The 15,662-nt window shown below is 38.1% G+C and overlaps 1 gene segment (V, D, J or C); it reads left to right on the top strand.

Moving 5' to 3' along the window:
* The first annotated feature begins 10,348 nt into the window (after positions 1 to 10,348).
* LOC119807256 lies at positions 10,349 to 10,846 on the top strand. The segment is given in 2 exon segments: positions 10,349 to 10,403; positions 10,521 to 10,846. Coding segments are annotated over 2 exon segments (381 nt in total).
* Positions 10,847 to 15,662: the final 4,816 nt, after the last annotated feature.

Here is a 15,662-nt window from a genome sequence, read left to right as displayed (position 1 = left end):
CTCAAAAAATAAACCAGAAATGAACAATAAACAACTTTTGTCCTTACAATCTTTCTGCCACCTTTTCTGTAATGTTTCCTGACCTTGGAAATGAGATATGATATGGATGCCCTACTTGAGCAGAGCACTAACGCTTATTCTCTGCACATTCACCATTTGCGAGTCTCTGTGTCAGCCATCATTCTTTGTTCAAAGAAACATCTCTAAAGAAGTCTGTAAGCTGCACTAACCTATGTGTAGAGGCATGTATGTTTGGATGACAAATTGTCACTGAGTCTATTAGTAAAATAATAAGAGATGGTTGGCTTTAAAGATCTGTGAGCTCTAAAACCTTTGGTTCTTGGGAAGATTTGCAGAATCAAATATGTGCTTTTTCTTGTGGAGCAGGCATTAAGCTGAAATTTAAAAAGATATTGGATAATGCAAAACAGCCATGCCACTTATGGTTACATGATCAAATCTTACATCCAAGTCATGATTATAGTTTGCAGGTTTCATTACTTGTTATGAATGTTCAAATGTTTTTGGCCTCTTTGCACTTCATATGACACCTCTATGTGCAAGGAAAACAAACCATCAGGGTCTCCCTTCTCTCTGATTAATACTGAGTTGTTTACTCCCAATTATTTACAAATGTTGGTAGTGTTTATTGAAAAATTATCTCATCATAAATTTCTGGTTGGTAACTGTCTTAGTTTGCATAAAATGTTTGTGATAAACATCATGACAATAAGCAATTTATAGGAAGGGTTCATTTGGCTTATGGTTCAAGATTAGATTCCATGATGATAGAGAGAAGACATGGTGACTGGAGCAGCATCTGAGCACTCGATTCTTGAAATAGATGTAGGAAATAAAGAACAAAAGTGGAATGGTGTCTTCCTGTGAACTATCAGAGCTTCCTCCCAGTGGGATACTTCTTTCAGCTAATCCAGAACTCCAATATGTACAATGACTGTAACTGGGGGCCAAATATATAAACAATTGAACTTCTGAGGTGCATTTTTTCATTCAAATCACTATAGCAATCAAGAACAATAGTAATCACCCACTTTGATTGGGATATCTGCATTATACCTTTTTATCCATGTATAGGAGGAAGACATCCAATCCCTGGCACATGTATTTTTTATTTGGCAGCATAAAGTTTTTAGAATGAATGAAAATAATGCTCAGTCTAGGTTAACTCTATTTTACTATTGTGGAATATAATTTTAAGATGAGTTACATTTGTAGTGCTGTGGAACATTTGTTTTAATGATGCAAAATATGTTTCATTCTTTTATGCTGCATTTGCTTTAGTCTGTGAAGCTGTATTATTTTGCCTGTCTAAAACTTTTGATTAGTCTAACACAGAGCTGAATGTTCAATCGTGAGGCAAGAGAAAGGATAGGTGGGACTGTCAGGCAGACATAGAAAAATAATAGAAGTCTGAGAAGTGAATCAAAGGATTGAAAAGAGAACAAAGATAGGAGGAAACTAAGTGGCAGTCACTCAATGACTCAGCCAGTCACAGAGGAAGAATGAACGAAGTGTACACAGAAATAGAGAAAGAAAAAAGTGCAAAGGTAAAACATAGACAAGATAATTTAGGAAAAGGTGGTTAGAAACAAGCCTAACAAAAGCTGGGCATTTACAAGTAATAAGACTATGCTGATTTATTTGGGATCTGGGTGCCACACCCATAAAAGAGCTAAAGAGCAACAGTTTAAAAAGAATAAAACAACTAACACTTTATTTCTTTTATGTTAGTAAGAATATATATATATAAATTATCAAATAATTGATTATTTTATGTTATTTTTTAACCTTAAGGTTATTATAACAGAACATAAAATAATCAATTAAACAATATCCTAAAGGTTAATTTTCCCTTATACAACTCTCTTAGCACTGTCTGCCCATGCATCTCCATATTTAACACTGATTATCCATTATTCTATTTTCCCTTTCATGTCACCTGTGCACTATCTCCCCAATTTAGCATCTTTTTTTCTCTTCCAGACCACAGTGATTTTCTAGATTCAACAACTATTCCACATTAAGCAGAAAACTCTCCAGGCTACTTTGCACAATATAATCTTTTCTAGCAATATCCATTTACCTACAAATTTAACCATTTCCTTGTTCTTTATACTCAAATAGAGAAATGGAATTTTTTTAACAATCAAGAAAAGAAGTTAGCCTGGAGGTGGTGACCCATGTCTGTAATCCCAGCACCCAGGAGACAGAGGCAGACAGATATCTGTGAGTTTGAGGCCACCCTGATATACAAAAGCTAGTTCCAGTACAAGCTTCAAAACTACAGAGAAACCCTGTCTTGAAGAAAAGAAAAAGGAAAGAAGAGAAAGAAAAGAAAAGAAAAGAAAAGAAAAGAAAAGAAAAGGAAGTTGTTGATTGCAGGAAACTCAATGCAACTGAAGATAATCATATTACTGGAATTAATTGAGTATCAGAATGACAACTATCTCATGGCTTTTCTCATGTATATTTATTAGATTCTATATAGAAACATATAATCAGTTGTGTGTGTATATGACACAAATTAAAAATGACAATTTTTGAGGAACAAATTGTTAGGTTTTGGATGTAGTAAAATGGAATTAGAGAATAATGAGGTGAAGTTCTAAGGATAAAATTAGTTATTATAAATGTTATTAATGCTGTGGACAGAAAACCAAGGAGAATAGCATGTTGGAACAGTGACACTGCAGAGTGTCCAGCTTCTAGCACCAGAGACAGCGAGCATGTTAGGATCTCCGAAGGCAATCAGAGCTCACATGAGAGAAGTGGGATCTGTTGTATACATTTTAAGGATTTTGAGAGGCTTACAGCAAGAACCTACAGCTAACTTCTCTGATTCCCATGCAAAGAGAAGAGTGGGGACCAGATGTGCTTGGTGTCAATACCTTACGAAAGCATCCTTTTATGTTATATAATTTTCCATGTGAGATTTTCCATCTCAGTGTCTCTCTAGGGCACCTGTCAGTATGCAAAAGAGTGGTAGAACATCTGCATATTAACCACTAGAATCAAACATTACATTTTTCTGTATATTAACCACTAAAATCAAACATCACATTTTTTTTGAAAGAGATTATTGGGAAGGTGGAAAAAGGGAGTATACATGTCATATTGGACAAAATATTCTCAAAAATAATATTTTCATGCCTGAAAATTCAGCAAAATCATGTTAAATTCTTTTTGATCCCTCTTGTCAAATTTTATACTACCTAGTCATCTTTGAACCTGAATGTTCTTACAGAGCTAAATTTACTATGCTTCATAGAATAATGATTTGAAAGTTTATTGATTATATCCTTGTGTGGTTATCTTGGGAGAACTTACTATCAGGAATCTTCTTAAGCTCAAGTTAATGCTCTTACTGGAAAACATCTATGAAATATTAATATGAGAGGATGTATTGCTTTGTACTTCTATAGGTGAAAGAGTGGTCCAAGTTGATTTTCCAAAGATTTCCTAATACATTGATCACTGACCCTTAGAAAGCCATTGCGTGGTACACCCAGTGAACCCATCACTAATCAAGAATTTTATTCTGATCTCCTGTTTGTTCAGTGCTAAAGAGGAGAAAACATTTTACATTGTCTTCCACAGAAAGGTGATTGTTAATCAATGCTGACTCTTCTCAAGCAGCTACATACATCTGAACATACATGCTTTTTTTCTGCAAGGAGATCCAACCGTACAAGTCTAGATTGGATCAGCTATAATCTCTCCTTGACTACCAGTGAGTGACTCCTCAATCCAAATATTAAGATGCGGCATCCAGAATTGTTCCTGCTGGTATTTTGGATCGCTGATAAAAACAGTAGAAATGAACAAGGAGAACAGAGAAGAAGGGACAAGACCTTAATGGGACCATGTATTTTGTCCTTCTTAGTTTGTTTTTGCAACAGCCTCCTGCAGAGCTTTTCATGGAGGGACTGTTGGCTTTTCTTAGTTACTAAGAAAAGTACAAATTTGTTACAGTTGTTTAACTTGGCCTTCCTGTGAGACCCCCTATGAGTGATAGCAGGGTTTGTCTCTGACTGTTGCTTGATTTGGGGACTCTTTCCTCCTACTGAATTGCCTCACCCAGCCTTAGTAGAAGAGGATGTCCTTAGTATCACTAAACTTAATATACCATGGCTGACTGATAACCATGGTATGTACCTATGTATCTGAATAGAAAAGTGGGGAAGAAGTGGATGAGATGCAGGGGCAGAAGAGGGAATGGGGAACAGGAACTGTGAAGACACTTTGCATAATGTGGCAGTTGTGCAGCTATGTCTTCTTGTGAGACTCCTCATTAGTATGGGAACAGGTTGTCTCTGACCGTTTTCTTGTTTTTTGGCATCCTATTTCTCATTCTGTGTTACCTTTTCCAGCACTGATGCAATGTGAGTTGTTTACTTTTGCTACAACTTCATGTGACATGTTCTGTTGACATCTATGAGAGGAGGCCTATACTTTTCTGAATAAAATAGGTGAGACAAGAAGCTGGTCTGTAGAAAAAGAGGGACTTTGGAGAGAGGAAGGAAGGGATACTGTTACTGGGGTGGAAAAATAATAACTAAATATAAAAATATATCGTACTACTTCACAACAATGTGGTGGTAGGTTTATCTTCCTAAGAAAACAAAAGAAAATAAAGCCATGATCCACAAAAGCAACACCCTTAGCAACCCAGTTTCTTGGTTTCTTGAGTCCCATAAGAAGAAGCTCTAAATGATAATTTTGCTCTTGAAGATTGTACCTCCAGTTCCGCCCTCTATCATTCTTTACCATATCACCTCCTTATCTTTACTATCATCTCACTTTTAGTCAAGGTTCCCTGCAACTTTGCAAATCAAGGAAGTATGTGTATAATCAAACACTTAAAATCCTCCAAACACTCAGGCAGGCATTGATCACCAGTAAGAAAATGAATCTGGAATGTTTTCAGTTGACTTGTGTAAGCATTCCTCTTCTACTAAGAGTGTCCTTATGGATAGTTAGGGATCCAGAATGGGACTGACCTATGTCCTTTCCATCTTGGTGACAGTTGTGTAGCTTCTTCTTTCATGATGCCCCTAGCATTGGAATCAGGACCTGTCCTCAATTAATGAACTAGACTTTGGATCAAATTCCCTATGGTGTGATACCTTGTTCAGCCTTGATGCAGGCGAGAGTAGCTTGATCCTGAGTCAGATTGATAAACCATGCTTTTTGATTCCCATGGAAGACCTTGCCACTTCAGAATAAAGATGGAGGAGGAGTGGCTGTGTGTGGGGGGAATAGATGGAAGTTGAAGGAAGGGAATGGGAGGGGAGGAGGTAGGAGAAATTGTGGCTGGTATGTAAAATAAATAAAATATATCTTTAAAAAAGTGTCCTGAAGGATGATCATTGCAGATTCTATGGCCTATCATGTGAGCCTGAAACACTGTTTTGTAAAATTAAGAGACCTCAGAGAAGCACAGTAATGATAGAAATATGTCAGCAGCAGAAAAAAAAAAAAAAAACAAAAAACAAACAAACAAAAAAAAACGATGGTATACCATACACACTCTTAAAACTGGTGCATATTATTCTCAATCTATTCATGGGAGGGGGATTATGAAGAAACTTATTTGTGGTAGGGGACTTTCTAATCCATAGATTCAAGTCCAGGACCCTCAAAATTAGCATGATCAAATCTAGACTGAAAGACCACTGTCTGTCTTCCAATAGATAAAAGATGAAAGACTCCAGATACACCCAGATACACTAGTGTCTATGAAAAGGGTTTGAAAGTCCAGACTGATGCTACTTCTCTTGATAACAAACAATTCAGCCCTTCTTTTTCACCACGTTCAGAGAGTCCAGTTTGATCCCATGCTCCATCAGACCCAGACATAGGTGAGTTCCCATTAGATCGGCCCCACTTTCACAGTGGGTGGGTGCATCCCTTGCAGCCCTGACTTCCTTGCTCATGTTCTCCTTCCTTCTACTCCTCATTTGGACCTTGGGAGCTCAGTCCAGTGCTCCAATGTGGGTCTCTGTCTCTATCACTATCCATCGCCAGATGAAGGTTCGATGGTGATATGCAAGATATTCATCAGTGTAGCTATAGGATAAGGCCAGTTCAGGTGCCCTCTACTCAGCTGCCCAGGAAATAAGCTGGAGACATCTCCTTGGACCTGGGAACCCCTCTAGAGCCCAGTCTCTTACCAACCCTCAAATGGCTCTCTTAATTAAGATATATACTTCCCTTCTCCCATATTCACCCTTCCTCCATCCCAACCGTCCCATTCCCCCAAGCTCTCCCCATTCTCCCCTTCTCTCTTCTCTCTCCCCATCTCCCCTTCCCCCAACCCACCCCAACCCCCAAGCTCCCAATTTTTGCCTGACCATCTTGTCTACTTCCAATATCCAGGAGGATATCTATGCTTTTGTTTGGGTTCATCTTTTTATTTAGCGTCTCTAGGATCATGAACTATAGGATCAATGACCTTTATTTATGGCTAGAATCCACTTTTGAGTGAGTATATACCATTTTTATCTTTTTGGGTCTGGGTTACCTTACTCAGGATAGTGTTTTCTATTTCCATCCATTTTCATGCAAAATTCAAGATGTCATTGTTTTATACAGCTGAGTAGTTCTCTAATGCATATATATTCCACACCTTATCCATTCTTCTATTGAGGAGCATCTAGGTTGTTTCCAGGTTCTGGCTATTACAAATAATGCTGCTATGAACATAGTTGAACAAATGCTTTTGTAGTATGATAGGGCATCTCTTGTGTATATTCCCAAGAGTGCTATTGCTGGATCTTGGGGTAGGTTGATCCCGAATTTCCTGAGAAACCGCCACACTGCTTTCCAAAGTGGTTGCACAAGTTTGCATTCCCACCAGCAATAAATGAGTGTTCCTCTTACTCCACATCCTCTCCAGCAAAGGCTATCATTGGTGTTTTTAATTTTAGCCATTCTGACAGGTGTAAGATGGTATCTCAAAGTTGTTTTGATTTGCATTTCCCTGATTGCTAAGGAGGTTGAGCATGCCCTTAAGTGTCTTTTGGTCATTTGAACTTCTTCTGTTGAGAATTCTCTGTTCAGGTCAGTGCCCCATTTTTTAATTGGGTTAATTAGCATTTTAAAGTCTAGTTTCTTGAGTTCTTTATATATTTTGGAGATCAGACCTTTGTCTGATGTGGGGTTGGTGAAGATCTTCTCCCAATCAGTAGGTTGCCTTTTTGTCTTAATGACAGGGTCCTTTGTTTTACAGGAGCTTCTCAGTTTTAGGAGGTTCCATTTATTCAATGTTGCCCTTATTGTCTGTGCTTATATGTAGGAAGTTGTCTCCTGTGCCCATGTGTTATAGACTACTTCCCACTGGAGGGAGAACATGAGCAAGGACGTCAGGACCATGAGGGGTGTGCTCACCCACTGAGAAGGTGGGGCTGATCTAATGGGAGCTCACCAAGGCCAGCTGGACTGGGACTGAAGGAGCATGTGATCAAACCAGACTCTTTGAATGTGGCTGACAATGAGGGCTGACTGAGCAGCCAAAGACAATGGCACTGGGTTTTGATTTTACTGCATGTACTGGCTTTGTGGGAGTCTAGTCTGTTTGGATGCTCACCTTCCTAGACCTGAATGGAGGGGGGAGGACCTTGGACTTTCCACAGGGCAGGGAACCGTGACTGCTCTTTGGACAGCAGAGGGAGGGGGAGGGGTGAGGGGAAGGAGAGAGAAACGGGAGGAGGGGAGGAGGTTGAAATTTTTAATAAAAATAAAAAAGAACTAACTTGAAGTAAAAAATACTGGCTAATAAACAGAAACATATGATTTTAAATAGTTAAAAAAAGAAAGTCCAGACTGATGCTACTACTCTTGATAATAAACAAGTCTAGCAAATGCACAGCAAAGACATAGATGTGACATAATTTATAATCACATATTTCTTCAAATAATTTGAGATTCCAATATTTTCTTATGATGTCTATACTCACTTAATAGATATTGAGGTTTGTCTCTGGATAATAACAGAAGCTGTAATCATGGTCAGGGTAAGTTGCCAGTTGTTGAATAAAAACTAAGAATGCTGCATTTATAGTGAATAACATGGTCATGTAGTGAAAATCAGTGTTTTTGGTTAAAGTAATTATCAGGTAGCACTTGACCATTTGTGCTCATCAATTTGTGGGAAATAGTTGCTCAAGTTTGAGAAACAGACCAAGACTGGCATTGCCAACATGGGGAAAATGTGTTCCATTTAGTCTTTGGTTATGAAAAATAAACTTTCAAATGACAGTGGAACTCTGAGTAACACAGTTTGAGAGTACATCTCATTTTTCTCTGCTCAAGCAGTATGTTTCTTCATCTTTTTCTGGAATAACTATTCCTAAAACTATCCATACAAAATTTGAGTTCAATAAAATTGTACCAATGAACTGTCTTCTTTATTTTAGGAAAAAAAAACTCTTTAAACTTAAAAATACATTGCCCTAAGAACATAAAATTTTTCCACTCAGAATTGTGAAAGAGTGGGTTAATACTCCAGAAGCCTGTGGTTTACTGTACTTCCACTGAAAATAATATGCTTCCTTATTTATTGTTAATAATTAAATATTGTATCAAATAGTGCTATGTTCCCTACAAATTAGAAAATAATCTCAAAAACATCTTTAGTGGTGTAGGATTTTTATAGAAGAAATTCATTCTCTGAAGACAAGTATTAATTGTCCTCATATATCCAGGGTCTATTAGAATCAAAAGCCTATGTAATTACTGAGGTAATTCTGCAGCATCCTCTATATCTGATGATCATCTGCTGTTTGGCATGTGTCCAAAACATCATCTATTGTTACAGGGAATGATTAATTGTCTGTTCCCCGGATGGGTAAGTGTTGGTTCCAGACAGGACATGGCATGATCATGTCGGCTCCTTCTCAGATCCCAAGGACTACAATGGGAATTGAAATGTGACACTGTGATCAGTGTTGTATAGTACAATGGGGAATTTCTTGTTCACTGTGATTACTTTTGTAGAACTTTATTCTGCATCTAATTCCAGGTGACACATATGACATCTATAAGATCCTGTTTCTTCCTCTGTGTTTCCAACTCAGGAACACAGAGTCACCACAACTTGCAAAGCAGGTCATAATAAAAATAATTATTGGAACTATCACATAGCAAAAGCTAGGTGAAATGGTTAAACTCCTGATCAACTATAGTGCCATCTGTAGTTCAGATACTGATACATACATACAGACAGCCTGTCCCTGAATCAGGATGTTGTCTTCAGTTACTGCTCAAGATTTAATAGTGAAAATATGCTTTGTAATACATACAAGAGAAATGTATTGAGTAGCAGTATTTTCTGTTGTATTATTCAAGTCTGTCATTACTAGTCAGTTCTTTATGCGGAGGAATTCAAAGAAACAGCAGTAAATGACACTAAAGGGGCCAAATATGGAGGATCCTGCATTGACGATAGAGTACAGCCCATATAAGTTTGTAGGTATGAAAGTACTTCAAGTCTTCTTCAGATAGAGTCAGAAGTTCAATTAACATGTGTTGTTGGGATCCAAGAGTTATATGTGCACATACTGTGTACTTCCTTTCTTTGGGATGTAGAAAGTATGATGAATTCTGCTAAATTTTACATGTAATTTATTAAGTGGGTTTACATAAATTATTCTTTCAATTTAAAAATGATTAGTACAAATATACAAATACTTCTTAGAGAGAGCATATAATCATTTTTTTTTTAAAAATTATCTTATTCGTGACAGGGTATTACTACATAGCTCTGCTTGTGCTGGAATTCACTCTGCACACCAGGCTGGTCTTGAACTAAGAGATTCACTAACCTCTCATGTTCTGGGATCAAAGTCAAGTGCCACCACCACCCAGCCATAGTTTTTTTAATACTTCACAAGATTTATTTGAAAGAGTTGACGGTTTAATAGTACCTTCTCTGTTGTGTTTTCCATGACCATCTGGTATTTGTTTATACTATCACATATATATATATATATATGTATGTATATATATACATATATATATATATCTGAAATATATTATTAAAATAAAGCATAGGTATTGAAGAAATTTTCAAATAACCTCCAAATTTTCCTTTATAATTTTAAATCTTTAAAAATGAAATGAAGTCTCCGGAGGCATATATGTGATCTGTCCTTGGGCATCTGGGACCACTGTGTTTGTGCTCAGTTATTGAGATAAGTAACCTTGCAGCTGTGCCCAGCCCTAACTGGTTCCCAGTAATTTGCATGCACTCACTGCACAGCTTGAGGAGGACTTCTTTATATACTAGTCATATTCTGTACACTTGTCATTGCAGTCAGGAATCAGAATGGACATGAGCATTCCTGCTCAGCTCCTTGGGCTCCTGTTGCTCTGGTTTCCAGGTAAAAAAGGAGCATAATATGAACTACACTGTTACACTGAGATTAGTGTTGATTGGAATTTGTGGGGGGTACATTCTTACCTTACTATGTGGATATTTATCATATATATTTTCCTAGGTGGTAGATGTGACATCCAGATGACCCAGTCTCCATCTTCCCTGTCTGCATCTCTGAGAGACAGAGCCACCATCACTTGTCATGCCAGTAAGGGTATTAGTGATTATAATTTATCCTGGTACCAGCAGAAACCAGGGAAAGCTCCTAAGCTCCTGATCTACTGGGCAAATAAGTTAGCAGATGAGGTCCCATCGAGATTCAGTGGCAGTGGATCTAGGACAGATTTTACTCTCACCATCAGCAGCCTGGAGCCTGAAGACATTGCAACTTATTACTGTTTTCAGACTAATCAGGTACCTCCCACAGCGATACAAGTCATCACATAAACATCCATGGGAGCAGAAGTGAGAGGCTGGCCTGCCTCAGCTTCTCCTCCTCATGAGTCACTCACTGAAACTATTTCTCACTTGTCACCAGAATTTTAGCAAAGCTCACAGAGAGATATTTATTTTTGTTAAACTAATTTGTTGTAGTTTTGTAGAACTAAAGAGAGGTAAAAATGTCCTCTTGTTACCATTACTACCTTTCTCTTCATCTACAGCAGTTAAGAGTTTTGATGAATTTTCTTACTTAACAGAAGACATTCCCTGTGAGGAGTGTTAAGTTGAATGGATAGTTGGAACTCATACAGAACAGTGCAAGTTTCTGTGGACATAGCTTCACACATTACTTAAAATCAGAAAATAAGTTTCTAATCACCAGTATTTAAATGGCAAGGAAATATTACTGAGAGAAGCTGACATCAGAAAGTTTTCCTAGTTTTCTCCCAAAAACAACACCCCATGTATCAGATAAATAGAAGTCTGTTCAATCATGATTCTCTGATGTGTTTTGAAATACCATTAGTGGGCTATTCATGCTCTAAAATGTCTGCAATAATTCACTTAGAATTCTAGTGGCTCCTAGGTCCAGTGTTCTGCTTACATGTATAAACAATATTGAACAACATTCATATGAGTTTTAATTCCACTATGTGATGTGGAATATAGATTTGTTTATATGAAATTAGAGGAAGAAAATTGTTGTCTGAAACAGGCTCCCAGAAGTGGTGTTAATGAAGAATCAATAGCATGACATCGGAAACTATAAAGTTCTATATTCCATTCTGTTGTTTTTAAATATTGTGTTGGGGTAAGATCTATTTCCTGTCTCTATGGGGTTCCATCCATCTACTTGTTTATCTTTGCACCGATAGTACACACAGACTTAATTACTATAGTTTTATATGAGAGAACTATCAACATAATATACTTTTCTAGGTTTCTGTTTACCTAGCTATGTTGTCACTTGACTTTCTACCTGAACTCTAATAGAATATCCACTTTAGATACTCTATTAGCAGTATCAATTGCAGTACATTGACTGTATGTTCAAATCAGGGAAGGTATTTCTTTAAAAGTGGTTTATGGAGCTAGACAGAAAGCCCAGTGTTAAAGTGGTGTTGGAAGTCCTTCTGTATATGCATTGCTTTTATTGGTTAATGAATAAAGCTGCTTTCAGAAAATGGCTTAACAGAGTAAAGCCAGGTGAGAAATCTGAATACAGATGTGCAGAGGGAGTAGACAGAGTCAAGTAGAAGCCATGTTGTCACCACAGGAGCCATAAGCCTCTTTTGGAGCATACAGCCCTCAGAAACTTTGCCAGTATGCCATAACCTCATGGTGATGCACAGATTAATGAAGATGGGTCAGTTTAGGATATAAGGGTTAGCTAGAAATATGCTTAAGCTATTGGACAAACAATATTGCAAATAATATAGTTCTGTGTGATTAATTTGGGTCTGAGTAGCAGGGAACTAACGAGTGGCCTCCCCATACAGTAAAGAGTACCTGATTATTTTAAAGAAGGCATAGGCTTGATTCTCAGCACCTACATGGTGACTCCCAGCTATCTTTATCTTTAGTTCCAGGGATTAGTGTAGCACCTTCTGTCATCTGAAGCAATAGACATGCAAACATTTTGTTTACAAAGGAGAATGTTTAGAGAGGATCACTCTTGGGTCCTGCTGTTGATCACATATATTCTATTCATGTATGAGAAGAGAGAGAGGTCCTATCATACAGGATTGATTCTGTGAGGTTTACGTCTATTAGAGGGAGGTTTCATATAGGAGAGACCTTGTTCTTTAATGAAGATTATTGCAGACAGAATGGGTTGGTATGATTCATGCCTTGACCCTGCTTAGGATTTTCAATCCACTTGGTTTGTTAATAAGGGAATTTTAGCATATAAATTATTGTATGTCATAATAGACAACTCGTTTGAAGTAAATATCAAGAAAGAGTACATAAGGATTGTTCACGAAGCATGCCTTTAACTTTGAACTTCTCTTTATTTCAGTTTCCAGATGTGATATTGTAATGACCCAAACTCCAACCTCTATTCCTGCCAGTATTGGAGATCAAGTCTTCATCTCTTGCAGGTCTAGTCATAGCCTCATAAAAAGTAGTGGAACCATGTATTTGGAATGGTAATTTCAGAAGTTGGGCCAGTCTCCACAACCCCTGATATACAAGGTTTCTAACCAATTTTCTGGAGTCCGTTTAGCGATAGTGGGTCAGGGACAGATTTCACCCTCATGATCAGCAGAGTGGAACCTGAGGATATAGGAGTATATTACTGCTTCCAAGGTTCATATTTTTTCTCCCACAGTGATTCTTACCCTTACAAAAACATTTCTTGTAGTAGCCCAGGTGCCAAATATGTTACTTACTGGCCTGTATGAGAGGTGGTAACTTACTCCAGATTATTGGATACAGCTGAGTAACTTGGAGCATGAGTGCCTGCCTTGCAACACCTCAAGAATCATGCATCTCAGTTCTCTTCAGCTTTAGTGACGGTAAAATTGCCACAGGAGGATGGTGAACAGGCACTTTCTCAGCAATTAGGGATGATGAGGCTAAAGCTGACTGAAAACCCATTCTGATTCTACAGCTGTTGTCTACCTTCATCATTCGAAATTATCCACGAAAGAGGAAAAACTACTGAGACATGTTCATTTTTAAACTGTCTCCTTTACTTCATTTTCCACATATTATGCTTTTGACTTAAATTCCATTTTATTAATGTAAGTATTTTAGAGTCTACTCTCCTTTGTTTTCTCTTTGTGTGAAATGTTTGTTGACTCCATAATTTCAAACTATAATTTACACACAAAGTGTTTCTTTTCTTATGAATAAATATTTTTTTAACTCCACTCAGCTATTGTTACTATTTTGACTCCATGTTTTATTCCAAATACTTGTAGGAACATATCCATGCTAGTATATTCTGGTTGTTTTGAATATTTCTCTTGCAGAGGAGCAGACTACTAGTTCTTACATTTACCTCAGAGTGAAAAGGTGGTCCTGTCTCTATGATTCCTCAGACTGAATTCTATGAGCTCCTGTCTCCTCCTATCTCTCCATCCAACCATATCCCTTCTTAGCCTTCCTTCCATAGTGCTGGGATTAAAGGTGAATAGCTCCCAAGTACTTTGATTAAAGGTATGAGCCACCTGGATCTATTTATCTTGTAAACTCATTCAATCTTGTGTAGCCCAGGGTGACCTTGAACTCACAGAGGTATCTCTGCCTCTCCCTCCTGAGTGCTGGGATCAAGGGTCTGTGCCACCACTACTTGCCCTATATGGCTAACAAGTCATCCACACTCTCATATTTAGGCAAACTTTGTTATAACACAAACAAAATATCAGCACACATGACAAAAAACCTGGAACTGAATCCAAAATCATTGTTTCATATCTTAGATTAAACTTTTACCATATTGATTTTTCAAAGTTAATGAATACATTCTGAAGAAGAATCTATTTTTCCTCAATAGTTTTAGATATTGAACCAGTTATCTAGATTAGTATTTTAGATTTGAAGCTGTTATCTAGAAATTTTCTAAAAGGTTGTGGTAGAGCATAGGGACATGATATAGTTGCAATAAACGCATACAACTTGTTTTAGTCAGAACCATCTTTGTTGTTTTAGTAAGTTCAATGAATGAGGAAACCAGAGTCATCTTTTGGAAGTCTAGGGAGTAGTACAGGACTTTGGGATTAAGGATATTGAAATCAATAAACTTCTGTTTACAAATGTGAGACTCTTAACCAAAAATTGAGGAAGCATATTACTAACCAGTGACAATGGATTTGAGAAACAAAATGTGGTTAAATGTAGGAAAAATCCTCTCATTCTATGAGTAGATTTACACATGAAGTGTGGTAGAACAAACTGCCCATAAAAAAATGAGCATCATTCATTGCTCACCAAGGTGATAGAATATACTCTCCCTCATCTCACTGATATGTAAAACTGCATTTTGGTTTTTGTTTTGATTTTTTATTGCTTTATAAATAATACCATTCAAAATTTCCACCTCCTCCCATTTCCCTCCCATTTCCCCACTCACTTCCCCCTCCCCCTCCAATCCTAAGAGAGGGCAGGACACACTGCCCTGTGGGAAGTCCAAGCCCCCCCCCCCCCCCACCATCCAGGCCAAGAAAGGTGTGCATCCAAATAGACTAGGATCCCAAAAAGCCAGTACATGCAGTAGAAACAAATCCCAGTGCCATTGTTGGCTTCTCAGTTAGCCATTGTTAGCCACATTCAGAGAGTCTGGTTTGATCACATGCTCATTCAGTCCCAGTCCAGCTGGCCTTGGTTAGCTCACGCCATCTCAGTGGATGGATGAACCCCTCATGGTCCTGACTTCCTTGTTCATGTTCTCCCTCCTTCTGCTCTTCAACTGGACCTTGGGAGCTCAGTCCAGTGCTCCAATATGGGTCTCTGTCTCTATCTCCACCATTGTTCTATGGTGATATTAAAGATTTTCATCAGTGTGGCTATGAGCCAGTTTAGGCACCCTCTCTTTTACTGCCCAAGGACCTAGCTGGGGACATCCCCTTGGACATTTGGAAACCCGTTTAGAACCAAGTCTCTTGTGAACCCTAAAATGGCTCCCTTAATTAAGATATCTTCTTCCTTGCTCTCATATCTGCCCTTCCTCCATCTCAACCATCCCACACCCCAAGCTCTCCCCAATCTTCCCCTTTTCCCTTCTCTCTCCCCCTCTCTCCTTCACCCTCCCTCACTCCCAAATCCATGCCCATGCTCCCAACTTTTGCCTGGCGATCTTGTCTGCTTCCAATTTCCA

Source organism: Arvicola amphibius, chromosome 2 (assembly GCF_903992535.2).
Source record: "Arvicola amphibius chromosome 2, mArvAmp1.2, whole genome shotgun sequence".
Classification (NCBI taxonomy): Eukaryota; Metazoa; Chordata; class Mammalia; order Rodentia; family Cricetidae; genus Arvicola; species Arvicola amphibius.
Note: the sequence above shows the minus strand (reverse complement) of the source record. Positions and strands in the feature narration are given on the sequence as shown.